General features: G+C 42.2%; 1 protein-coding gene across 2 annotated transcripts; it reads right to left on the bottom strand.

Moving 5' to 3' along the window:
* Positions 1-480: 480 nt before the first annotated feature.
* On the bottom strand, positions 481-26652 carry LOC306939194 (nuclear pore complex protein Nup155-like). Of its 2 annotated transcripts, none has more exons than XM_079523734.1 (33): positions 26473-26652; positions 24062-24228; positions 23203-23340; positions 22951-23047; positions 22782-22852; positions 22604-22696; positions 21675-21938; positions 21509-21582; positions 21275-21366; positions 21085-21182; positions 20808-20975; positions 20625-20725; positions 20358-20528; positions 20011-20121; positions 19813-19907; positions 18915-19000; positions 18613-18763; positions 18382-18448; positions 18124-18239; positions 17301-17404; positions 16888-17021; positions 16166-16357; positions 13603-13744; positions 12450-12585; positions 12195-12348; positions 9610-9869; positions 7310-7439; positions 6677-6790; positions 6109-6229; positions 5373-5483; positions 3919-4055; positions 3555-3661; positions 481-2076 (listed from the first exon to the last, which is right to left on the bottom strand). In XM_079523734.1, exons 2-33 carry the CDS (start codon positions 24201-24203, stop codon positions 1938-1940), a joined length of 4116 nt encoding a protein of 1371 aa, XP_079379860.1. In that variant the 5' UTR covers positions 24204-24228; positions 26473-26652; the 3' UTR covers positions 481-1937. The 2 variants fall into 2 exon arrangements, with proteins under 2 accessions (XP_079379860.1, XP_079379861.1); XM_079523735.1 differs by having other exon boundaries at positions 17301-17398.
* Between the last annotated feature and the right edge of the window lie 1161 nt (positions 26653-27813).

The following is a 27813-nucleotide window of genomic DNA, read 5'->3' as shown; positions in this document are numbered from 1 at the left end:
GCCAACATACAGTAGCCTATATCTGCATCCTGCAGCTGCTGTGCATGTCAAATATTAATTATCCTTACACTGTAAATCAATAGTTTGAGGTAGTGGTATCTATGATGGCATATTTCTGTAACCACTTCCAAATAGCTTTGCTTACTTTACAAAAAGACTAAACATGAAACATCATATCCCCTACGGCTCTACCTTTGTGCCTGAATAATTAGAGAAGAGCCCCTCAGCAAGCAATTACTGCAATGTAGGAATGAGATAAAGCAACCCTGAAGACTATTACAAATTATCTTCAATTTAAAAAAAAATATGTCAACAAACACCAACCAAGAATATTAAGTGCAATTATGAACCCAGAAAATATGCTTTCTGTTGATAAGCATTTGGGAAAATAAAGTCCTTTGCAACTGGATAAAAACTTTGTTCACAGCTGACCATTTACACTAGCAAACAGATTTGAATGAACACAATGCAGTTTCATAATGAATTTTGTTTCTTTTAATACACAATGATAAAGTAAAAACAATGCCAAAAATGTCTTTGTAAAAAAAACACATTTAATTAAAAAAAACAATCACTGCTGACCAAAGTTCTCTGTATACAATGTGAAAAGCACCATGTGTAACAACTGAATTTAGTTTACATTTTCTCTCTGAAAACACAAAAGTACCAGTAAATAGGCTGTGCATAACTGTAGTCCCAAGTTTCCAGAAGGCGGCATTTCCTGCTTCGGTTTCATTGGCTTAGCAGCAGATTTTACCTATATGGAAATACATTTATTTTTAAACGTGCCAAACGTGCAGAGCCAATCAAACATGGCTAGAGGAACATCAACAGGAAATGGGTATGCCACCAGGAAACCTGGGACTAACTCCAGTTATGCACAGAGCCTACTAAGTACAACAAAATGAAAATACCAATGTGATCAGATACACGTGGAACAACAGAGGCAATCTTGAGTAAGCAGAACAAATTAAACTGAGTCAGGAAAAATGTATACAGTTTCTTTGTCAATTGTATTTGAATATTTAACTCTAGATTCAACTAATCATTCAAATCCAATTACCATGTACAATTGGTTTACATTTTCAATTATGAAAGCATCAATTGCATTTGAAATTGTCTGACTTTTACAATCACAAATGTCTGGAGGAAAAACAATACCTCCAGCCAGCAGTATCATTCTGTCTAAGAAATATAATTGCAGTGATTAGACGTACAATAAATGTTTATACAAATAAGTTACAAAATGTGTCCACTACAGCAGCCAAACCTAACACCAGTGAGGTATTGGTCTGACGATGTTACTGTAGTGTAGTCCGACAGCCACTTATCACAGCCAGAAAAAGAGGCTGAGAAGAAAAAGCCTATTTTGGGGATTGTGATATGATTTTCCAAATAGCTTGTTGCATATTACTGCATTGCTTTACAACAACTTGAACAATAAGGAAAATACTCTGTTTTGGATGCCTATACTATACACTGATGCTCGGAAAAAACTATCACAATCACCTAGTCCATTATGGCGTGACTGCCCAAAAGGTCGTCCATCTGGGCTATGGGATCTCAACTCGAGAATGAGCCCTTTTGCATTAAACGTGCTCAACAGAAGACTTCATGGTCCAAACAAAATGTGGCAAACAAAGAAAATGGGTTTGAACTTTGTGCTTTTCTTACGTCAACACATTGATTGAATGCAGAATGACTCCATTTAGAGATGAATCGGCAAAACAGCCATTAACCCCAGTTAACACAGGAGTCTATCGAATACCGGGAACCTCTGTGCACGTATATAATGAACAGAACACCGATTGACAATGTGTGTGACAGAATGGGAATGGCTTGGATTGTAATTGTTGTTAATGTATGTATGCCAACTGTATAAGCTCCAGTGGTCTATCATTTGTCCTTGATGGTGTATTCATAAGTTGCACAGAACCTCAGTGAAGCTTCTCCAGCTTGGCCTGCAAGGATTTGAAGTTGCCAATGTTTTGTTGCAAGGCAGAGTTTGGGCTGAGACCTTGCAGCTCCACCAGGTAACCACAGATGTTGTCAAGACACACGTTGGTGAATCGCCGTCTGCAATAGAATAAGTCAATCAATAAGCAGCATGTCTACTGTATGTCATGCAGCCAACACAGCCCATTTACAATGTGTCACATTGTGAGATTGTCCAATAGCTATTTTTGAAAGGCTTATAAAGAAATGCCCAACGACAGTTAAAGTGCAGTGATGTTGCTAGGTTTTCAATGTAATGGCTCATGGATGAGGCCCAGAGAAATTCTATGCTTCCCAAATAGAATGTTTTAACTTGTGATTGATCTTATAATATTATAATTCAGAGCAGACCTCAGAGCAGGGACGGTAAAACAAAATAGTAATTCGACGGTAGATGTTTGTTTTACAATTTACAATTTACAATTTAGGCATTTAGCAGACGCTCTTAATCCAGAGCGACTTACATTAAGCAATAACAAAAAGCATGGCATACATCACATGTATAAAAAGTAGTTATCATGAATCATGCGTAAACTAAGAACGTAACAGTGGAGTATCTATGTAAACTATACATACTATACTATATAATATATTATACATGTGTACTATAAAGTGCTATGACTACATAAAGTGCAATTCTAGAGCTGTCTACATAACAAGCTATAAGTCTGTTTAAAATACTATCTAAGTCTACATAATGTGCTATCTAAGGGGCTAGGCTAGGGCAAGTGCTACGGGCCATGGTGGAGTCTGAAGAGGTGGGTTTTCAGACTACGGCGGAAGATTGGGAGTGAGGCTGCAGTTCTGACTGCAATGGGAAGTGCATTCCATAGTTTTGGGGTAAAACATTGTGCGTCCCCCCGATACATTGATATTAAGTTCAATGCAATATTAACCAAGTTAGAGGAAAAAGGAAAGAAAATCCATGGCAATTAGGGAGCTGTGGGATCGATTTGATGAGAACACCACTCCTCAAATGGAAGCTGCAACTCGTTATGCCTTCATTTAAAAAAGGGAGAATTAGAACTAAAGCTTCTTTAGCACACATTAGCAGCTAAATGAGTAATCATGACTAATTATTTACGATGGGAAGTGATTACTCAATCTGCCATGCAATGTAGGTGGCCTTTAATCTCCTATCCTGTATGTTTTTGGGCATTTTGAGAGTGATGGGTACCCGACTACCCGTCATATGTGGGTACTGTACTGGAGTCATTACCTGTCATATATGGGTACTGTACTGGAGTCATTACCTGTCATATGTGGGTACTGTGCTGGAGTCATTACCTGTCATATGTGGGTACTGTGCTGGAGTCATTACCTGTCATATATGGGTACTGTAATGGAGTCATTACCTGTCATATGTGGGTACTGTAATGGAGTCATTACCTGTCATATATGGGTACTGTACTGGAGTCATTACCTGTCATATGTGGGTACTGTACTGGAGTCATTACCTGTCATATGTGGGTACTGTGCTGGAGCCATTACCTGTCATATATGGGTACTGTACTGGAGTCATTACCTGTCATATGTGGGTACTGTACTGGAGTCATTACCTGTCATATGTGGGTACTGTACTGGGGTCATCCACATATCCTGAGAGAAGCACATGGATACACTCTATCAGGTGCAGGGCCTTCTTAAGGCGTTGCCAACAGGGATCCTACAAATGAAGGGTCAGAGATGATGCCAGTGCCACATGAGACAATTTAATGTAGGGCTGGGTATTATCAAATATTGTTCATCAATATTGTGATATGAGACAAGATATTGTCTCGTTATATGCTAATAAGTAGCATATAACGACAATATGATATTGTCGTAATATTGAGGTATTTGGTCAATGTGATTTGTTTGTGTCCATATCGCCCAGCCCTATAATCTAATACTATTTAATGACTGATAATTTGACAGGTGTACCCGTGTTTTGGAGAGTTGGTCATAGACTTCCAGCAGGCGAGGCAACTGCACTCCAATCTCCTGCATGGTGTGTGTGACAAAGCCCACGTCCCAGTTCAGCTTACACACCTCCTGCTCCAAAAACTTCACTAGGAATTCTAAGGAACACAGACAGATAAGTGTTGGGGCCGTTGGCAATATACAGTATACTAATAGACATACCATAGTGACATGTTTGCTACAGCAGACGGGTCTCACCACCGAAAATAGAGACTTTAAGCAACAACGGCTCCGGCAGTCCGCTCCGGCAACAAAAAGTGGATCAGTGCTCGATAGATAAACCTGCTTGCCGTCGCAGCCCTTCAATACTACGGCAGAAACTACCCTTCCATGTAGTGTCTTCTACATCGTCAGTGATTTTAGTACTTTGTCTAAACGAATTTACTGAACAGTTCACAAAATACTAAAAGTAAGATCTTACAATCTTACCAGATCATGTTGAATGCAAGCTATGCCACAAGCTCTGCCCCTTCAGAGAAAAGACAACTGATAGACGCGTCACTATGGGAACCAAAAAGGGGTGGGAACCCGTCACCGACAGCTGTTTTGACTGCTACGGCAATTGCGTCATAGAAACTGTACTTCCGCCTAGCGGAGCCGTCCTGAAAACCGTCGTTGCTTAAAGTCCCTAATATAATTTAAATATAAACATGGAGCTATGAGATCCTTGTATACAACTCTGCTACTTTGAAGTAACACATGTATTGCAAGAGATGGAGTTTGGTTGTGGTATGAAGTATAATTATATAGCGCCTTTATCCAAGGCGCTTTACATAGATTGTGCATTACATTTACCCATTCATACACCGATGGCGGAGGAAACCATGCAAAGCACCAACCTGCACATCAGTAGCAATTAGGAGTTCAGCATCTTGTTCAAGGACACTTCGACACCAACTCTAACGGGAATGCACCTTTGCCACTATATTGCCAAATATATGAGTCACTGCACATAGTCATGTGTACACACAGAGCTGACAAGAAGTGTATCTGCTTTCAAATGCACCATCATGTTAATCTGCTGCCGGCAGCATGTGGGTGTTTTGGTTAGTGTTGTGTGGGAGTAACTGCCTGGGGTAGTAACCCTGTTAGGCTAAATGGACATAGTGATCTTTATAAATTCTTCACGTCTACGTGCATAACTATTTCACAAGAACAGTGTTGGTGTAACTAACAGACTCACCAAAATATTATTTTACATGCAGAGATTATCAACTACAACTGCAGGTTTTGGACCAATTATTTTGGCAATTAATTTAGAACGAATATTATTTCAATGATTCTGAAGTCCGGCCAATTACATTTTCAGTCCCCTAGGTAAACACTGAAGACTCGAAGCAGGTCTATATTAGATGCAATTCAAGGCCAAGAAAGGAAAACTAGGTGTGTGTGTGTGTGTGTGTGTGAATACTTACCAAGAGGAAAGTATCTGGGAGTTCCAGCATAGATCTTTCCTAGCGACACCAGTTTTAAATTGAGGGCCCTCATTCTGTCTGCAGGACTCATGGCTACACTGTCAGCCAGCTCTGAAACACAGGATACACAGTTACACACATGATGTTGAGCCGACTGATGGCACATTATGGGGTCCAATGCCAATCTCAATTTTGAAGGTCATAGCCCACAGATTAAATAAAGTCACAAACCATGTGACTTCCATTGGAAATGCATTGCGAGCTTGCAACAGTCAACAAGTCTCATGCATCAGCTATACAACAATCTGTTATGACAGTGTGAGTGAAGCCTAAGTAGGCTGTAGAAAGTCAGTGTTCCGTGGCCTGTGTGTGTGTGTCTGTGTAGAGCGATACGTTGCGTTGCTTTACAGCGGCAGTGCAGGTTTGTATAGTAAGTGCGACCTTTGGTCGCAAAAATACTTCCCCGCATTCAAGGGCATCATTTTAGGGCTTTTTAGCATATCAATAATAAAGCTTATCAGATGGAACATTACGCCAGAAGCAGTTGCTGGCTGGATTCCTTCTGATGGAACGTTCCGCCACGAGCAGCTAATTGGTTAAGTAGGCTGGTGGGGGGTTTTACAGTACCGTTAAGACTCTGCTCTCCAAGACAGAACGCATTGGGAATTGTTATGTGAGACTTTCACAGAATAATGAGATTCACACAAATAATATATATATATATATATATACATGCCTTTCTCCATGATCTCCTGCCACAGCGAGTGCACTAGAATTGGGTCTGAGTGTCCAGCACAATGAATGATGGCCAGCTTGCACTCCGACAACTTAAAATGGTCAGCAAACTCTCCATAGAGCTACAACAAAGAACACAGTACAATGTTTAAGACTTTTTTTTTTTTAAAGTTAAGGAATACACAGCACTGCCACTGACTTATTTATATTGGTAACCGAACAGTGGACCATTTTCTTAAAATAATTTATTTGTTTAATATCCACGACATTCAAGGCACAATATTTCTACCAATGCTACAAAAGCTGTGATATCCAGTCATTTTGGGGATAAACAAGTAGTTCACAATGTCTTATGATGAAGGTCTGATAATTATGTACCACTCATGTTAAAATAATCTTTACATTATTTCAGAGCCAATTTAATGTAACATTTGAGAATTATTAGTAACAAGCAACTAAGATACATTAAGGTAACAGGTACGGTAAAATAAAGTACACAAATAGTCCATGAAAGTTGCATAATGTACATACATGTATTTCTTACCCTTTCAAACCATGCGTCACCTCACCTTAGTGATATCCAGAAGTTCTGAGTCCAACTGTGATATGGCATTCTTCACTGAGGGATGCTGGGAATACTGTCTGGACAATGTGTCCTGGATCTGTACTTGGATACGCACCACCTAGGAACAGGGAACATAATAAGACTACCAGTCACCATCTTGAACAAAGACTTTATGCGGTGTGGCTCTGCAGGGGTTTAGCTGTCTAGAAGAGGGTCGGTCTGTCTGTCTATGTCCAGAGCTAAACCTCGCCCAGGTTTAAAAGTAACTTTCCCCGCCCTGTCTTGAACAAATGCTGATGTTTAATTTCACAGTCTGAGGATGTTTACATCAGTCGTTCTCAGGTGGGGTTTGGGGCCTGCCAGGTGTCCTTGAGGGTGTTCCAGGGGGTCCCCAGCAAAATGAGTTAATAATAGTATCAATTATCGCTATCAGTTTAACCAATATACTCTGGCTATTGCCATATAGTCGATGACAAGCTCACAATGTGCCGTGATGCTACAGAGAGCGGGTTTCTTTTTTATCTTGAAAGAACTACACAAATGGTTAGATTACAAAAAACCTAATAATTTGGGGGTCCTTGACATGAAAGAATTTGGGAATCACTGAGTATTGTGGTCTCCATGTGCCACTGCATACCTCCATCTTTTCTTCAAGCTCATGAAGGAACTCTCCATCAGCTCCTTGGGCGATGATGCACGAGGAGCTCTTAGCAGACAGGATGGCTCTAGAAATGTACTCCAAACGCTGCTGCAGGGAGATCTCTGTGCTGCACGTTAACAGAGAAACATACAAGCAAATAAATTCACATTTCCTGGGCATATTGTATATATTTTACACAATTTCTACTTTCAAGCATTAACCACTTAAACCCTATATACACCATTGACTGGGGTCCCCCAGGGGTCACACTTGGGTTAGGGTTGCTAAGGGCTTGGGAGTGCCTGAGGGCTTGGGCGCCCACTGAAAAAAGAATAAGACAAATAGCACCCACTGAGATTAAGGCTGAAGATCCCCTCCCCCTGGTCATTTTGTCACGTAGGCACACACCTTTACGGTGTTCACAGAACAGGTATTCAAATGCTAATACGGTAGCTTTGTTCCAGTGACCGCACGGTTCATTCACACTCCGTCTCCTGCAGCAACACAACACTAACACAGTCAGCGGCGAGGCTGCTGTCTGTGTACCGTCGGCCCGTCCGTAAAGAGCCATGAGTTGGGAGGGGAGGGGAGGGCAGCAACACCGCCGGCCAATCTCCACACTGACTTGAGACTTGACAAACAGAGCCATCTCAGCCAAAATATCCCAAAACAATGTCCGGGGAACAGAACTGTTCCTCAGACTACTTTTACTTTAATTAAAAGGTAAGATGCAGTGGCTGTAATTGGGTCAAGGATCTTGCTTTCGTGAGCAATGGTGTACGAGATTGGTAATACAAATCATGACATTGTTAGACCACCCGCCGCTTATGGCTGAAACAATTTAATTATTTACTGTTGATCATGCTGAAATGTTGAAACAAGATGCTGAAACAATTTAATGTGTTCGTTAATTGTTGTGAACTGAAAGCGCGCACCACTGTATTTATTAGCAAACTGTAAATAAAGTACCAAAAAAAGTTTTTTTCCCCGCTGCGGCCGGGTGGCAGGGAGGCGGGGTGGCTGGGGGGCGGGGCGGGGGGCACCCACTGCCGTTATAGGAACCTGCCGCCCCTGCTTGGGTCCACTCCTTTTCCCTCTATACCAAATCTCTTCACCAAAAATAGATTAAGACAAGCTCGCTACAAGTAAGCCTTGCCAAGACATGTGGCTCATAGGGCAAGAGTCTATCTCCCATTTCTGTAGAGTGAGGCAGCTTGGTGTACACCCCCTGGTCATGAAGCTAGTAGTCGCAGGCACTTTATGCTCTCCTCTCCAAGGGAAAGGAAAATATCACCCCCCACTTACCTTTTCCCCCACTCTGTGCATACAGTGTTTTATTTTTTCCTGTAATGATATAGATTTTGGTTCAACCACTATGTGTGTGGGTGGGTGGGTGCGTCTGAGCACGAAAACAGCATGGTTGTTTTTCACCACACAAACACGTCACACTCGCATATTAACTGTATAAATGGTGATTTCGGGTGTGCCAGTACAGTACAGTGACAGTACAGTAGGCTACAGAACAGTAGAGGGTACAGTAGAGGGACGGTAACTGTCATTTCTCAACCGTTTCAGACGCGGGACGGCTCGTCGGAATCGGGCCGGCACCCTGGGTGCGTTCTTGTGGGCCGCACCCAGGGTGCGACCCACCACACACACACACCCACAGTTGCACCACTCACTTCACACGGGTGTGATTTTTTGTTGACTGATGATATTGAATTCTGTTGTTATTCTTCATGTTATGTCTATGAATTGATTATATAGGGCCTAAATGGAAACAAGACCGCAAGGACTTTTTTTGATGCCATCCCTTTTGGAATGAGTGTTTGACTGTACTCTGTTGCTGTTTTTACATTTATGTCTAATACACAATTCAATCAATCAATGCTGAGTGCCAAGCAAGGAGGCATTGGGTCCCATTTTTATAGTCTTTGATATGACCTGGCCCGGGAATCGAACCCCCAATCTCCCAGTCTCAGGCAGCGACGGCTCCAGGGGCAGGTGCTTAGCCTCCCCTCCACACAAACCCAATTGAATGACTTCTATGTAAACCAAAATTAATTAGCTCCTGCTCTAAATACCATTCCCCCCCCAGTCACACATTTCTGGAACAGTCGCTGATCTCAGGGCTGACACTCTAACCAGAAGGCCACTGAGCTCAACGCGATGTGTCATGAGCTTGTAGATTTTCTTTTGGAAAAGACAAAGTGTAGTGTAGAGCGAAAAAAAAGGGGTTCAATCTAGTCAATTTGGGTATACAGTTCAAGTGGTTAACGTATGAGATTGTGCCAAACCTGTACATGTCGGCAAGGCGGGCCAGTACATGGGCTGCCTTTCCAAAGCTGCGGCTCTTCTCGTAGTAACGCCACAAGAGGTCCATGTTGCGCACCTTACTCTGGTCTTGCTTTATCATGTGCATCAGGTGCTCCTCCAGGAATGGAGAATTGACCTCCAGCAGCTTATCAGTAAGGTCAGCCTGGATGAGCCAGTTGTAGAGGGCTATGTGAAACAGCTCATCCTGAGACCTCTGGGCCAGACCCAGCATCTGTTCAAACTACAAAACAAAATGATAGGATACATTATTCATGAGGATTCATTACGCCAGAATTTCTGTAACTCTCCAGTGTGTTCAACACGAATAATAATTTGGGCAAGAAAGTCTGGCTGAAATGAAGAAACTATTACAATTTATGTGTCCCTGAGTTCCGAGGACTCTAAAAAAAAAAAAAAAACCATTAATATAATACCACAACCTCATAATGTCAGTATTCAGGTGGGTCTACTAGCTTTTGCAAAATCTAAAACAAGGTACATCATGTACTGTTCTAATGTTACCAGTAAACGTGGTGTTTTTGTTTATTCTCCCACCCTCTACTCCCAATCACGTTATCGCTTATGTGTAGGATTCCACAGTACACTGGCAACCCTGATACTTATGTGTAGGATTCCACAGTACACTGGCAACCCTGATACTTATGTGTAGGATTCCACAGTACACTGGCAACCCTGATACTTATGTGTAGGATTCCACAGTACACTGGCAACCCTGATACTTATGTGTAGGATTCCACAGTACACTGGCACCCCTGATACTTATGTGTAGGATTCCACAGTACACTGGCAACCCTGATACTTATGTGTAGGATTCCACAGTACACTGGCACCCCTGATACTTTATGTGTAGGATTCCACAGTACACTGGCAACCCTGATACTTATGTGTAGGATTCCACAGTACACTGGCAACCCTGATACTTATGTGTAGGATTCCACAGTACACTGGCACCCCTGATACTTGTGTAGGATTCCACAGTACACTGGCACCCCTGATACTTGTGTAGGATTCCACAGTACACTGGCACCCCTGATACTTATGTGTAGGATTCCACAGTACACTGGCACCCCTGATACTTATGTGTAGGATTCCACAGTACACTGGCACCCCTGATACTTATGTGTAGGATTCCACAGTACACTGGCACCCCTGATACTTATGTGTAGGATTCCACAGTACACTGGCACCCCTGATACCTTATGTGTAGGATTCCACAGTACACTGGCACCCCTGATACTTATGTGTAGGATTCCACAGTACACTGGCACCCCTGATACTTATGTGTAGGATTCCACAGTACACTGGCACCCCTGATACTTATGTGTAGGATTCCACAGTACACTGGCACCCCTGATACTTATGTGTAGGATTCCACAGTACACTGGCACCCCTGATACTTGTGTAGGATTCCACAGTACACTGGCACCCCTGATACTTATGTGTAGGATTCCACAGTACACTGGCACCCCTGATACTTATGTGTAGGATTCCACAGTACACTGGCACCCCTGATACTTATGTGTAGGATTCCACAGTACACTGGCAACTCTGATACTTGTGTAGGATTCCACAGTACACTGGCAACCCTGATACTTATGTGTAGGATTCCACAGTACACTGGCACCCCTGATACTTATGTGTAGGATTCCACAGTACACTGGCAACCCTGATAGTTGTGTAGGATTCCACAGTGCACTGGCACCCCTGATACTTATGTGTATTGTGTAGGATTCCACAGTACACTGGCACCCCTGATACATATGTGTAGGATTCCACAGTACACTGGCACCCCTGATACCTTATGTGTAGGATTCCACAGTACACTGGCAACCCTGATACTTATGTGTAGGATTCCACAGTACACTGGCACCCCTGATACCTTATGTGTAGGATTCCACAGTACACTGGCACCCCTGATACTTGTCACGTGAAGGGGGCATTAGGGGTCAATGTCCAACTTTAAGAACATATCCACTAGCTGACCAACTGACGGCTTAAGTTAGCGTTGTAGCAGCAACAATTTGTACTGTGGAGCATCACTTTCGAGCTATGCAAACATACAACAAAAAAAGATAAAACTAAGAAGCCTACAGCACTGGCAAGATCAGCATAACAAATTAAAGGGAGAGAAAGAACAATAAGTGTGCGAAATAAGAAACCTTGTATATACTGTAGCAGCAGTAGTAACTCATGCTCTATTTTAGCCAGATATATAAAAAATAAAATCAGACCCGTCTGAAGTGAGTGGTGCTGTGTGGGTCTGTGTCTGTGCAACAGTGACACCTGGTGGTGAACAAACGCTATATATTCACACACACACACACACACACACACACACACACACACACACACACACACACACACACACACACACACACACACACACACACACACACACACACACACACACACACACACACACACACACACACACACACACACACACACACACACACACACACACACACACACACACACACACACACACACACACACACACACACACACGAGTGGTTGCACCACTCAAAAAGTTTGTTTTACTCACATGGGCAGTGGCATCCTCGTTACTCAGCATATTAGGGTCAGATGTCAGAACTGGTGGTCCAGGCTGCTTGGGGACACTAGGAGACTGAGGGGCAGCCTTGCTCTGGTTCACCAGCTCCTGCATGGTATCTGTGATGCATTTATAACACGACAATCTGAGTGAGAGAGAGAGAGAAATTGTTATTAGTAGCAATCCGCTACTATAAGTGTCATACTGTAGTTAACACAATATTAATTCAACAGTTTGCAGTGTTACCTTTCCTGGCATGCCATCTGCCCAGCTCTGTCCTCCTCTGGCTCTCCGTTCTTATAGAAGTGGGGTCCAAGACGTTGGGGATCCTTTTTGTCTGCTGCCGTGAGGCACAACTCCAGGACTCCCTCGTAGAAACGGACTGGGGGGGATTTGGGGGAAGATTTAAAGAGGAATTTCACTTCTGTGGTCATTTTCACACCTGCATACTCCAGACAGTTTTCACGATGCTTGTTTCAGTATTTAGATACTTGTTTGATACTTGATTCTATTTTTTTGTTTATTTGTTTTGTCTGCCTGTCAGTTTGGTAAAGTATGTATTTTGTAAAGGTTTGTAAAGTAAGTAACTGTACGTGAAAATTTTTAAAAACCAATACAAATATTAAAACAGGTACTCGATTCTCCTGTGCAACATCCAACTCCAATGTTGGACTCATTGTAAACACACGTCCCTGCTTCTCATGACTAAGATTGTCCTTTTTTTCCTGACTAATTATTTATTTATTCCAATATTTCAAACCACTTTGTTGCTTTCCTTTACGAATGCAGAGTAGATGTATATAATTGTGTGTCTTCTGGTGTGGGCAAACAATGACATTGCAAATGCCTCTTTTTCTCAAAAGGACATTATGTTTTTGATCATAGCATTGTTTTGCCCTATCGATTAAAGCCTGGGATACACAGGAAGAGGGAGAAAGAGACAGATAATTTAAAGGCTGATCATGTGAGAGCAATCCTTGGGCTGGCTGAGGTCTGTATCTAACGCTGGACATTAAAATGATACATTCATTGGGACAATATCAGTCATTAGAAGCAGGGCCATGTATATGTTTAATGACACCAACGTGAAGTTTGGAGTTTTGTGTTGGCATGCAATGGGGGGGGGGGGGGGGGGTGAATATAAAATATTGAAGAAAGCAACTTAAATACTATCTGGGGTGCACGAAAGTGTGAGGGGGGTTATACCATTAGTGGTATAAAGTGAAAGTGTGGCAGAAGCATAATAATACAAAAGAGGCATTGAACCAATAGATACAAGCTTACAAAATAGAAGGACTTAGATTAGAAGGAGCATGATTAATGATTATTATACATACCAATTACCAACTAATAACTATACGAGTGAAAATAGCAGTGGTGTGTGTGTGTGTGTTCCTACCCTGCCTGTACTGAGAACAGACGAGGGGCAGGTCTGTGTGGTGGCTGATCTGCTGGTACAGTCGTAGAGACTCTCTTAGGGTTTTCTCTTTATCTGCCTTGTTCTGAATGAACTGCCGAGAGCACTGCAGCAACTCATTAGCCTGTGAAGGATGGAGCAAGAGGAAATGGAAACCAGAATTTACAGGGAATCATACTAGGCTTGGGCGATCCCCTCTATTTTCATATAGTGATTCATGGCCACTCAAAAATGGGTGATAGACGATCCGTGGAGGGGGTTTACAGTTTACACAGCTCAGAGCTTGCCACTCTCTCTAGGTCGTCCTCAGACGAGCCCTCCATCGTCGTTTCCAGTCATCCCGGCTCTCCATACATCTGGCCAGTTCGTTGGTACTTTGCGCTCCTGCATCGCTCTTGAGTACATCCACATATGTTAGCGTCCTCGTGATCGATGCCCGTGTGTTGTTTCCCAGAGCACCAGTTTGCTGGCTGGCAGTTCTTGATGCCTTTGGCAGTGTCCTGCTAGTCTCATTCTCCTGGCTGCTATTTTCTGGCTCACCCTGGGTAGTCCCTCATACAGAGTCTTGTTAGTAACATGTACAGTCTTGCTGATGTTAAGTACTGCACGCAGTATTCTGGTCAGCATACTGGCCAGTGAAAACAATGCCAGCATGTGCAACTTTTAGGCTTAGTGGCATCATGGGGTTGTTCTCTAGTGGCGGATCTTGATGGAGATTCTGCTGTCAGGTGATGGCTATTGTATGCGTACAGCAGCTTCTGCTTCGCCATGTTTGTTGATATTTATATAGTCTAGCCGCTTTATCAATTTTGATTGGCTGGTTAACACCCTGAGCGATCAACATCAACGCCCAGGACTGAGATTGATAAAAAGGACGGAGATAATTGATATCAAAACCAATCGCATCGCTCCACAGGCTGTGGACAAAAATGTTCTCCCCCATTTTAGCCGACGAGACCGGCAATCTTAAAACGTGAATAACTCTTGATCTAAATCATTCCGTCCAATTCTAAGAAAAGATTATGTGTTAGACAGCCCATCGCGGTCCCGTTGCTAGTCGCGTTAGAATGAATCATACCTCCCGTTGTCGATCGCATCGAGAGTGTTTTGGCTACATCAAGCTACTTCAGCCACATCCGGGATAGCATCCGGTCCGTCGCTAAATGTGCTCCGATTGCTATAAATTGCTGGGCGCTATGATTTAATGGATTAAATAACCCCGGGCGTTCGGGGTGTTAAAGGAATTTGACATTATGAGCGGCGCTCCTATCCAAATTTGGAACAAGCCTAGTTCATACGCTTTTGACTAGTGATGCACCGATGTATCGGCCACATAAATCGGTATCAGCCTATCGGTCAATACCCGTATCGGCAAATAAAACTGACATTAACCGATGGCAGTAGCCGATGTTTATCTGTTGTTGATAAGCATACATTTTGCATTGGCTATGTCGGTGTGTTGGTTATCTGTCGTCTACCAAGCTGTAGATTCTGAACATTTATTTCTTGTATTGATTATGAATTTGTTTCTGTGGCACAAAAGGGGAAAATAAAAACAACAAAAACGAAATAAACATAGGTATCAGTATCGGCTAAATTGTTATTTTAAACATTGGTATCGGCCAAGAATTTCCATATCGGTGTCCCTACTTTTGACATCAATGGTTAGTACAAATGGCAAGATTTGATGCCAAAATAAAACTCTAGATATAATGTGAGGTCGAACGTCACATGAATTTCACCCAGAACAGACATTAAGCAGCACCTTCAATGGTTTCAATTGACTTACAAGACAATGTTATTTTGGACTAAGGTCGATTACAAAAAAGGCTTCTAAATCTTAAATCTTTTCTGAAAAAAATGTTTCTATGTCAGTGGTGTTCAACCTTTTTCATGTCAAGGACCCCCATAATTATCTCTATTTGGCCACGGACTCCCATCTGAAAATATGTAGTTCCAGGGACACCCCAGAAGCAAATATTTTAGTTAAAATGTTCGCTCTGAAAGAATATATTTTCAAAGATTTGCGCCACATTTTCAAAAATAGCAGATCTATTTTTTACAGAACTGATCTATTTTTCAATAGCTGAAGTATAACATAATGCTTAAAACAACCCAAAATGGGTTAATGATGTTTGCATATTTCATGGAATTTTCAATATCCAATTTAATATTAATAACAATAATAATATTATTTTGTTTTATTTATAAACGCACTTTACATTTGAAGCAAATCTCAAAGTGCTACAAAGCAAAAATATTTAAAAGGACAAAATAAGAATAGAAACAATTAATGCATTCAGTGGTCACCTATACAGCTACAAGGTTAAAAAGCACCAAAACAAACTAGGCAAATGCCTGAAGGTCTTTAGTCCCCTTTTAATTTAAGACAGATTTCCACAACCTTTCCAGAACCCTGTTTAGGGTTAATTAGGGTGATACAACTGGACACTTGAAAAAGCCAGTGGCTGTCATGTAGTTAAAGCATACTAGTATGTGTGTCAATGTGTGTCTGTGTCCCCTCGGTATGTGGATATGTACTTACCTTAGAGCACACACTGTCATCACTGCTGTACAGTAAGGGACAGATGTCCCTCAGGTGAGTACTGACTGCATCCACGGAGGCACTGTCTTTGATGTAAACGTTAATGAGCGCTGTGATGAGAGCTCCTGTAAGCTCTCTACCCCGAATCACCACATCCTTAAAACTCACTCCCTTCATCTGCTCCTGGAACTCCTACAAAACACACACATTTAAGAATAAATATAAGCCTCTCTCCACTGGTTGTCTTTGAGGGACAGCGCTAAGAGTCCTTCAGTTTCCAGCCGCAGCCAATGCTGTCGATCAAACTTACTGCACGGGTATTTCTATTTATAAAATTCATAAGGAATAATAAATTGTACACTGAAATTATGACAATGCAATGAGATGTATTGACGCAGATCACTGTGCACAGTGCGTGACGAGTGACTCTGCAGACCGCTTCATCACACGTTCATTTCAGTTTTCTAAAAGGACGATAAGCCTAAATCAAGTCATAGGTAGAAAAAGTGTCCGTTATACTGAAAACTGCAGTGTTGAGAAAATCCCTAACTGTGACAGACAGGCTCAAATTTTATGCTAATTTCTTGGATAAGTATAAATATGAGGATTTACACTCCGAGCTAAGCCAGGGCATGAACACCAAAAAGAGTGTAGGCATGTGCACTTCACTCATTCTACAGTTTAAGTGAACGTGCGTGTGTCCGAGTGAGAACATACAATACCTTGGGGAGCTCTGAGATGATGAGGCTGAACTGATGGTCACAGAGAAGCTTCCAAAGGGCCAGTGTCTGACAAGAACGATGAACCAGCTGCTGGATACCCTGCAGGGACATCTTCTCATAGACCTGTGCCTCCGCTGAATATAAGAGACACACACAGACAGACGGAGAGAAAGAGAGATAGAAAGACAATCAAATAACGAAATGGTGTGAGTAAAAGTATAATAACCCCTGAAAAAACAGACAATGTAAGTATTTTGTATGGTTTGTACTTGCACAGAATCTCCCATTGAGTAGTTTTAGTAGTGCAGGTCAGGATAGAATGTCAGAGATCAGATCACCACTGGAGTATTGGAAATCCCCCCCCCCCCCCCCCCCACCCACACACAGAGCAATGTATGATGCTCATCACTCACTGTGAAATTTCCTCTGGAGCTCCTGCTGTACTTGCTGTGAGCTGGCTCCATCAGGGCGCATGAAACCCAGCAGCCTCTGTTGCAGGTTGGCAGGGGAGCTGAAACTGTCAGCCAACAGAGAACATGTTACCCACAAAACAGTAAACACAGTAGAAACATTGGACAGGAGAGATGCTGTAGGTGCACTTCCGTTAAATGCAAAAGCAGACTGAAAGCTAAGCCTATTAAATGGAATGTTGCTTAAAGTGTGTGGACAGCATTTCTCTCAATATTCACATGTAGTGCAGTTAAATCTGAGAGAAATTATTATAGTAAAGGTGGCCATGGGTGTATGGTACACATTGTTTTTCCTGGTATAACTACTACCGATTCTCAGACCACAAGCGGACAACAAAACTGTATCAAATTAAAATGCAACACAATGAGTAGGACAGCCGCTATTATGCTGTACATTTTACAGAAAGTGGTTTTATATGGCCTTGTAGGCCTTGTATGCTACAACTTCTTATATGCAACCAGACATGTTTCTGCCATTGATTATTTTTGTATGGTACACATAATTATAACGAACCACTTAAACATTTGTTGTCAGATAATGCCATATATAGATGTACTATCGGACTATATAACAGTTGACACTGGAAGAATATAACTACTGAGCATAATTCATTCTTTTTAGTATCATATTAACACATTAACTGCAAGGTATTAATTGATTCATTCTACTGTGTTTGCATCTCATTTTGAAGATCCACGGGACCTGATGTAGTCAGGTGCTTTTCAAGCCCCTGGCAGACAGTGAGGAGAGACAGAGAGCCGTTACCTGGCTGCTCCCAAAGATGAGGGGCTGAACTGAGCGTTCTTATCAAGGAATTCCTGCAGACCTTTTAACTCCAGAAGGACCGACTCCAGAGAACCAGCGCCAACACTGCTCTCCAGCTGGCAAAGGAAACATTGATTAGCCACCATTACCATTATCAAATTCTTGGTCATTTAACTTTGAGAACGTAAATATGATTAAGGGCTATACAAATGATCTCAACTTGAAAACGTCCCATAATTGCATTATTGTGGTACTCACAATAGTCATAGTCTGATTCCCTTTGTTAATGGTCTTCTCAACAGCAAGGCTCCCATCCCAGATACTCCTGTAAAAAGGAATTAGCGTCTGCATTGTGAACATACACCAGCATCAATGGTTCCAACAAAGATGAAGTGAAGACCACTAGTAAATTATGACCCAGATACCATATTTAATCCATGCCAATGTGCCAAATCTGTGCAGACATTGCAGTTCAGTTACACAACTGACCCCAGAATGCGGGTGAAGTAGACGCTGATGCCGTTGTGTTTTCCAGAGAAGACCACCTCGGGGCCAGCTGACATCGAAGCAATAGGGGCAGCCCCTGAAGGTATGGGGGTCGCAGCCACAAAAGGTGTCATTGGAAGAGAAGGTAAAACACCTGTGGAAAGAATGAGAAAAGGAGGGTGCTTAGAGGGTGCCAAAAACAATCATGAAAGGTGAAGCCTGGCCTTAAAGCTCCCCTCCATCCAATTTTACATCCCGTTTGCCGCATACCTTTTTCAGCAAACCACCAGGGTTGTGATATTTACCTGGTAAAGGAGAGCTAAACATGGGTCCAACATTGCTTGGAGATGTGATGGCTGAGGGGAATCTCATCTGTGCTTCTCCTCCATATCTAATAAAGCAATGAAAAAGTTCAAGGGATTGTTATATAATAATGGTTTGTAAAACTCTTCCTCTATAATCCCATTAGAATGCTTGACGATTATGATGTATGTGATAAGATACATAGTATCCACAATGCCCATACTTGGGCTATAGCATTATGGTTGTTATGTACCTTCTATCCACTAGAGGGCATTCTAACAAGGTGATGCTTTCTTGCCAAGTAGCTAATATTGAAGTCTTAGGCACAACATGAATTACGTTAACTTGAACCGATTCTTTGCCCATCACATTTTAATAGGAACGTTAGGCATCTAAAGCACTGCACACCAACATCTACAATATTTAAAACAGGCTATCGGTTCCATCCACATTTTCTTAAGCGGAGAGCATTTTTTACTATATTTTATAATCCCAGCTGTGGGGGCAACTGCATTGGAGAGTAAACACAACACTGACTTGAAGCAGTGTTGATTTTGTCGACTAATACTAAGACGAAAAATGTTCGTCGACTACGTTTTTTCACTGACGAAAACTAAATGGAAACTAAGCTATGATGACTAAAACTAAGACTAAATACATTGACAATTTCATCAACAAATAAAAACTAGACTAAGATGTTAGGAAGGGACTAGTGGACAAGAGATCCAGTATAAATAAAAGACAAGTCATTTTACTTGAATGCTGAAAATAGCCGATCTACAAGCTCACAATGTGTCGCAGTAAAATCAGCCATTACAACGGCATCAAGGCCCACCAAAATACATTTTAGTCGACTAAATCAACTGGAGATTGAACTATTCAATAGAAATCAACACTGACTTGAAGAAGGCTCTGGTGGCCCACACTGAAACTTCTCTGTCACAAGCGGCATTAGAACAAGCCAGGATCAAAGCTGTGGCACATGCTTGCTCCTCCTGAAAAGAGAGAAGAATCAAGCATATATGATTCTTGTATAATGTGTGATGCACTTATTCGTTTGTGTGTAATCCGATGACGTTCAAAATGTGCAATTCTTACCCTGTGCAACTTGAAGAATCGTTCAATTTCTTCACCTTCTCCTCCGGCACCGCTGACCAAGAGGTGGCGCAGTTGGTCAACTGGACGTAGCTTATGGAAGATGTGACTGCCCTGCAGTACAGGAAAAAATATAAATCTCTGCTGTCAGGAAGAAACCACCTAACTCCAAAATGTTCATTTTTCAGGAAATGAAGAAAAACCTCACATTTAAAAAAAAAAGAAGCAATACTGCCTCATCAAAGTTGGTGTTATGAGTGACTTTATATATTGTCAATTACTTGCACGAGAGAGAGGCGGTGAGGTGGTGGAATTAGTTGAAGTTAAAGTACAAGTATTGCTATACTGACCTTAGCGGACAGAAGGACAAATCTTTGTGGAGGGATAGTGTGTTGTTCAACCACCACAGGTGAGTCCGTAATGGGGACCAGGTCTTTGTTCAGCAGAGTAGAGACCTTGGTGGGCCTCTCCTCATTAATAGCGCAGAGCGCCCATGAATGACCATCTACATTGGACATGATCTACAATACAATACAATTTATAGAACATTAAGAACATCCCACACAAACCCCAAATGTGAGTGTACTGCTGCTGCATGACTAAACATAAGCTTCTACCTGAGTCTCCATAAGGGGTTTCTTGAAGGGGAAAGAGTCGTGGTTGATGCACCACAGGATGTCGCTATCCTCCGTCTCAGATGCAGCCATTAGTAAAACTCCTTTGAGGATAAAAATCAATGTATTACAGTCAGATGTGGCCACTTGTATTCAACAGGAGATAAGAGCAAAGACAGTGTATACCTTTGCTGTGTAGAGCCTTGTGGACCTTTGCGGGTTTCTGCAGGGTTGAAGATGCAGAAAACCCCGGTGGGAGGCGGACATGCACCAAAGCAAGTAGGCTGGGTCTCACAGCAACGTGCTTCTGATGTGGCAGGGTAAATTGTGTGGTGCTGAAGTAGAGACGCACGCCTAAACACATTTTTTTAGTAGGTCAATAATACCAAATGACACACGTCAACCAATGTGTTTATATTGTGAAATTAACAATACACATCACTGGTTCACTAATTATCCTCACCTGCATGAGTAATAGCAAGCAGGTGACAGTCGGAAGACTCAGATCTGTCAATCACAGCGATCTGGACAATAGGTTTGAAGACAGAACGATCAATTGTCCTGTAATTGGAGAAAACGCGAAAAAAGGACTGAACAGATATCCAACACAGATATGCTGAAAAAATGTCTATACTTGATAAACCTAGACTTACCTGGCAATGTTTCCAGCTGCGCCCACAATGTAACTCTGTGACATGCATGCCACACGACTCATGCCCATGCCATCAGCACCTAGGTCATATACCTGAAATACAAACAAACATCAACTAAACCTCTAGGTAAGAATTTTAAAATCAGGACTAAGAAATACTCATTTCTGACACACTTCAATTTCACAAGAGGCACGTTAGCAGTTTAAATAGTGACACAACATCCAATAAATTCACCTGTAGGACTCCTTTCTCTGAGCGTGTGAAGAGTGTATTGCGGGAGTTGTCAATGGCTATCTGCATAAGGGGGTCTGTTGAACATAACATGTGTCTGCATTATAAAAAGTTGTATTGGACCAGAGACATGACCCTCAATCATTTGAATTTGAATCGCTTTCCTTACCATCTTCCGAGAACCAGAACTGGACCATGGAGGGAACAAGAAAGGATAAGCTGCTTTTGGAGTGGTTGATTTTTTGGCATCGCTGGCTAAACCAGCCTGCCTCGGCCTGGTATGCGATCTCATACAGGCAGCCGTCCTTGCCTGCCAAGAAGATGCGACCGTGGTCTGTGGAGGCAATGGCCAGGATGTGGGTATTGTCTGTTGGTATGGAGTAGAGTGGGTCCGGCAGCAGCTGCATCCCACCAGACATGCTGTCATTCAACCCTAGAAGAGAAAAGGCAAAGAGTCTGGACACTCCAATACAGTAGGTCTGTACATTAACTTTGGTTCAAGAACTAGTTCCGTTCTAGATTCTTGGAACCTTGGTGCTTTCACGGAACCGGCGGCCATTTTTTTGTTCCAGTTCCTAGCAAGGGGCCAGTGAGGCTATTCGACGTTGAAGCTCTCCTCCCTAGTGGTAGGAGGAGGGACTACAGGCGGACCCGTGGATTCATGACCGGGAAACCCCGTGCAGCTGGGCTTTAACATTGAGCGCTCGGTTGCACTTCCGCATTTGACCACCAAAATTTGGTGGTCAAATGCGGAAGTAGACGTTCTGAGACGGTACTTCCGGCAGTCTTCCGGGTGCTTCAAAACGCCACTGAGCAACTTCCACTGACATGAATAGCTGGGGGGGCGGAGCTTCGCGCCAGTTCAGTCTCTATCCTTTTATATACTCTATGGTTCCTAGCCACATTTTACAGTTCTGAACCAATTTATTTTCAGTGGAAATACTCTGAACTGGTTCAATAGTAGACGAGAAAAATAACTGAACTGGTTCAATAGTAGACGAGAAAAATAACTGAACTGGTTCAAACCCGGTGGAAAAGGGGCTGTGGGTAATAACTAATATATATGCAGTGTACAGGTCTGGATGAGGGAGTTCTCACCTGTATGGCCTTTAGGGAAACTGAGTCCAAGGATAACCACATCCACTGGTGTGGCTAGCACCAAGAGATAGTGGATGTTAGGCTGGAAAATCCCTGAGAAGAAAAAAGGAAATCTTAATACAACTACAAAAGAATATGTGATCCAATTGTAGTGGTTTAAGATAAGTGTTAGGTCTACCTGGCTTCGGTTTCACGAGACCCACTGACAGGATGGTTTCAATGAGACCATCAAAATATGCCACATCACCACTGCAAGGAAAATGTTCAAAATGTTATTACATAAATACATTTGTATTCCTTAGTGGTCTCTGTAATGGTTTAATAAGGCAACTGCACGCAGTACGCACCCATCTTCATAGTTCCACATGAAGATGTCATTGTCTATGGTGAGCCATGCTCGACTTATCTCAGGAAAGACTCCCATCATGCAATTACACTGCATATCTAGAAAGCTTAGTTAAGATGAATGCAAATTTCTTGGACACATCATTTTGTATGAGAGGAAACCTAACAAAAAAACAAAAGAGAAACACAAGTATACATTTGTGTATGGCAGGTATCAATGCACAGGCCAATGAGTTTGTTTTGATAAAGGATACGGCTGAATTGCTCCACCAGCTCAGGAGGTAAGGGTACTCTGCGGACCGCACTAAGCTCTGGGAGGTTTGGCACACTAAGTAGCCCCGGTCCCTGGAGGGGATAGTCCATGTCTGACATTCCAGAGAGTGATGGCATATCTGCAAGGAAACAAGATAACGGTAATACTCCACGTTTAAATTATTGTCATATTCACTGATGGCTACAACAGATTTGACAAAGCAGAGTATTGATACTTCTACGTTCATTGGCTCTGAACGTGGAGTCAAGGGGACTCCCACGGGTCCTTGGTGGGGTTCCAGGGGGTCCCCAACTAAATGGATGATACTAGGAACCAAATGGACCCTTGTGAACACTGAATGTACAGAATTAAAATAATGGAGGATTTTATGGCATAGATGTATTAATAGATGTCCCAAAGAAAAATTTCACTTTTATTTTATTTTTTTCCCTTTCCTTTTGATGTCTTGTTTGTCTGGTGAGGGGGTTAAGAATCGGTCTGGGTTGTTTTGCAACCACAGGACCGCCAGATCAGAGTAAGAGACGGTTACTATTGCTATTTGCTAGCAGGCAAACTATGGAGAACATGAGTACAATAAGGAGCACTGACGGACAATCTATGTATGTACTGAAAAGATACACTTCTGATACACTGATACACTTCAGTTATTGTGGGATTTTGTGTGAACTGTTTGCCCATCCATAGTCATATAATGTAATGTCTCTTCCCTTGAAAAAAGAAAGAAAGAAAGTTGGCCACAAAAATAAAATTGGTTGTGTCAAACGGTGGTCTATGCATATCTTTTCCTTGGGTTGGACACAACTGATCTGTTCTAGTGTGCAATGAATGTCATCACTTACTGTGAGAGGAAACGGACAGCAGATCCGACAGGTCAGGAAAGCAGCGGTCGTCTAGCAGGTGCCGGTCAATGATCCGACCAGAGCACTCCAGCGCCTCGGCTAGCGCAGCAGCAGGGCTGCTGGGTCCAATGCTGGACGGCATGATGACGATGCTACCACCACCACCACTGTATATAAGACACATCAAAGTACATGTTAATCCCTTAGGCTCTATATGTCAAAGTGTGTTCATACAGCCGCAAAAGTCATACATGACATTAGCCATGGTTCACATGACGAGCGTCATGGTTCAACTTCAGCCTGTTTTTGGGACTGCTACATTTACAGAAAAAATGTCTACATAAACGTTCAGATTTCAAATATAAAGTGCTCACCTCCCCAGGGCCACGGATGTTAGAAATTTCCTCGGTCGGCTATCAGCACCCATGCATTCCGCGTTGTTTAATATCCGATGGGGTTTTTTCGGCGTAGGCTTTCAACTACGCGCCCCTATCAGTTGGGAGGTGTGTTGCGTGTGGGCGATCGGATTAAAATGCTTTTTATTAAACAACGCGGGATGCACAGGTGCTAATAGCCGACCAAGCAAACTTCTAACATCCGTGGCACATTGGGTGAGCACTGTTTATTTACATGTTTGCTCTGTAAATGTAGCTGTCCCAAAAAACAGGCTGATGTTGAAGTCATGTCTCAGGGCTAACATGAAATCATCACTGACGCGTGGAAACTTATTAGCTCTAGTCTAGAATGGCCGTGTGATATTACCTACATCAGTGGTTCCCAAACTTTTTCATGTCAAGGACCCCCAAACTGACACTAATTATAGCCTGTGGACCCCCATTTGAAGAGATATGCCAGGGACCCCCATAAGACAAGATTTTTACGGCTCTAGCAGTGATTCTCATCCTGTTTAATTTCAAGGACCCCAAGTTTGACATGCATTAGTCTACGCCAGAGTACGGACCCCCATTTAATCGCATTTCTATCACTGGGACCCCCAATTTATAATTGTAATATCAATGTTAATTTAACTATGATAGTGTACAAATGGAACCAAATGTACCCACCCATAAGGGTCCATTTGGTTCCAAACTATCATTTAGCTGCAGACCCCCTGTACTTCCCTCAAGGATCCCTGGGGGTCCCCGGACCCCACTTTGGGAACCACTGACCTATATTTCATGTTTTTCCAGATAAACAGCCATAGATCAACCTCCATGGCCCATAGCACTTACCCTACCCCCTTAGACAGCACTTCTTAGACTTATATAGCATTTGAAACAGACTTATAGCATGTCATGTAGACAGCACAATAAGTGCATTGTATGTAGTCATAGCACTTCATAGTATATATGTACAGCATACAGCATAGTATAGCATATATGTATAGTTTATATGTATAGTGTCATTATATAGATATGTTCTAGTTATAGTTTATATGTATAGTGTAATTATATAGATATGTTCTAGTCACGTTCTTAGCTTACGCATGTTTCGCGATAAATGTATTTTACATATGTGATGTATTCCCATGTTTTTTGTTCTTGCTTAATGTAAGTCGCTCTGGATTAAGAGCGTCTGCTAAATGCCTAAATTGTAAATTGCATGGAGGGGGTGAATGTATGCAATATCACAGCAACACATGTCTAACACCATTCCTTATCATTTTACTGTAAATAATCACTGGATTAAGAGCGTCAAAAGCCTAAATTGTAAAGGTTAAATAGTGATAATAACTTATCTACAGGCTCATGAGCCTGGAGATCTTATATTTTCACTATTTGTGTGCAACACTCTTGTATGATGAAGTAGGACAGTAGGGGAAACTAATGAATGAAAATGGAGATACAAGGTTTCTGCAACAACTGCATCAACGATATGCAGTAGTATTGACCATAAACAGTGGGGAAATTAGTTTTATATATATATATATATATATATATATATATATATATATATAACTGAATACATATATATATATATAACTGAATACATACATACAAAATGAATACAAAAGTAAAAATGCAAGATTTAATACACAAGACAGGCTAAAAAAGTGATCACTGATCTACAGATCTACAAGTCCACAATTGCGACGTGACGCGTTGTGACTTGTGAGGTCTGTGAGATTAGCTATTTTGACAGTTTTCGCTCAGGTTGACAGTGGTAAACTATCAGATAGTACTAGCTATGATAGTACTAACTTCTTCATTTAACATAAAACACGAGGATGCCATTACAAAACATTAACAGATACAGACTTTTGACTAAGTAGCTCGAGTAGTTAGTTGTACTAGAAGGACCCTTAACAACATTACTACCAGACACGCAAGCTACATGCTAGTTAGCCAGCCAGCTACCGGTAGCATTCAAGTATTATTGAAAATGTTTGAAAATAAACCTGAGTACTTCACCTGTATTAAAAAAATATATGTCGGGTGCTTGTAGCTGATGTGGCTGTAGAGTTAGTTTCCAAGGACACCGATGTGAATATGAAAACTAATATAGTCTACAAATAAACAAAACAGCACTGACTAGACTAGCAGCAGCCCGCCAACCTCATGCACTACAGCAAAGCAAACTGTTGAACTTGAAAGATGACGTATTTCCGGTGGGGATAGACCACTGGCATGTGGCTATAGAGCACTGCTGCCCTCTACCGGTTACAGAAGGAATAACTCGCGCGCGTGTGTGTCTGTGCGCGCGTGTGCGTGTGTCTCAAGGGGTAGAGTGACTGGATCGTAAACGCAAGGTTGCCAGTTCAGTTCGAACCATGGTTCGAACCCGGGCTCCCCAGAGTTGGTGTCGAAGTGTCCTTGAGCAAGACTCTAGGTGCTGCCACACTATGAAAAGAGCTGCGCGCGTTCTCGGCTGCTTGCAGCTTAAAGCTTGAGTTTTTAGACAGCTGGTGGATGGAAATTAAGCTCCACCTCCGCCGAATACTTGCGCGACGGCCAGATTCCCGGAAACGCTCTCCTCCGCTCAAGTCTTCCGCGGAGGTGGAGCTTCTTTTCCATCCACCAGCTGTCTAAAAACTCAAGCTTTAAGCTGCGCGCAGCTTAAGAAGTGCGCAGCTTAAGAAAGTTTTGCGCTATGGTGTGGAGACGGTGTCTGAACCCCTAATTGCTGCTGGTTGGTGCCTTGCATGGTTGCCGCCGCCATCGGGGGTGTAAATGGCTGAATGTAATGCACATTGCACAATCTCTGTAAAGAGCCTTGGATAAATGCACCATTTAGCCTACCATGTATTTATTTGTAGTCTGCACACCGTTTTGAAAGCTCCCCAAAAACTTTATTTACCAAGGCAGGGTAAAAAACACAAGTGACAGGTATAGACTGCTTGTTACCACTTACTCAATGTTTTACTTAAGTAAAAGTATCAATACTGCAATATAGAAATATACAAGTCCGGAATTCAAAATGTACTTGAGTAAAAGTACAAAAGTGTTGGCATCAAAACGTACTTAAAGTACCAAAAGTACTCATTATGCAGAATTTCAAATGTCTAAAAATCTTTTGAAAATAAATAAATAAAAAGCAGATCAAGCTCATCGCGCATGCGACGCATTGTGAACTTGCAGATCGGCTATTTTCAAATGGCCGAAATGCATATGGCTGTAGGTTTAATGCAGTGGTTCCCAAAGTGGGGTCCGGGGACCCCCAGGGGTCTTTGAGGGAGTTCCAGGGGGTCCCCAGCTAAATGATAGTTTGGAATTAATATTGATTTTACAATATAAATTGGGGGTCCCAGAGAT

This window comes from Electrona antarctica, assembly GCF_951216825.1.
Source record: "Electrona antarctica genome assembly, chromosome: 16".
In the NCBI taxonomy this organism is placed as follows: Eukaryota; Metazoa; Chordata; class Actinopteri; order Myctophiformes; family Myctophidae; genus Electrona; species Electrona antarctica.
Note: the sequence above shows the minus strand (reverse complement) of the source record. Positions and strands in the feature narration are given on the sequence as shown.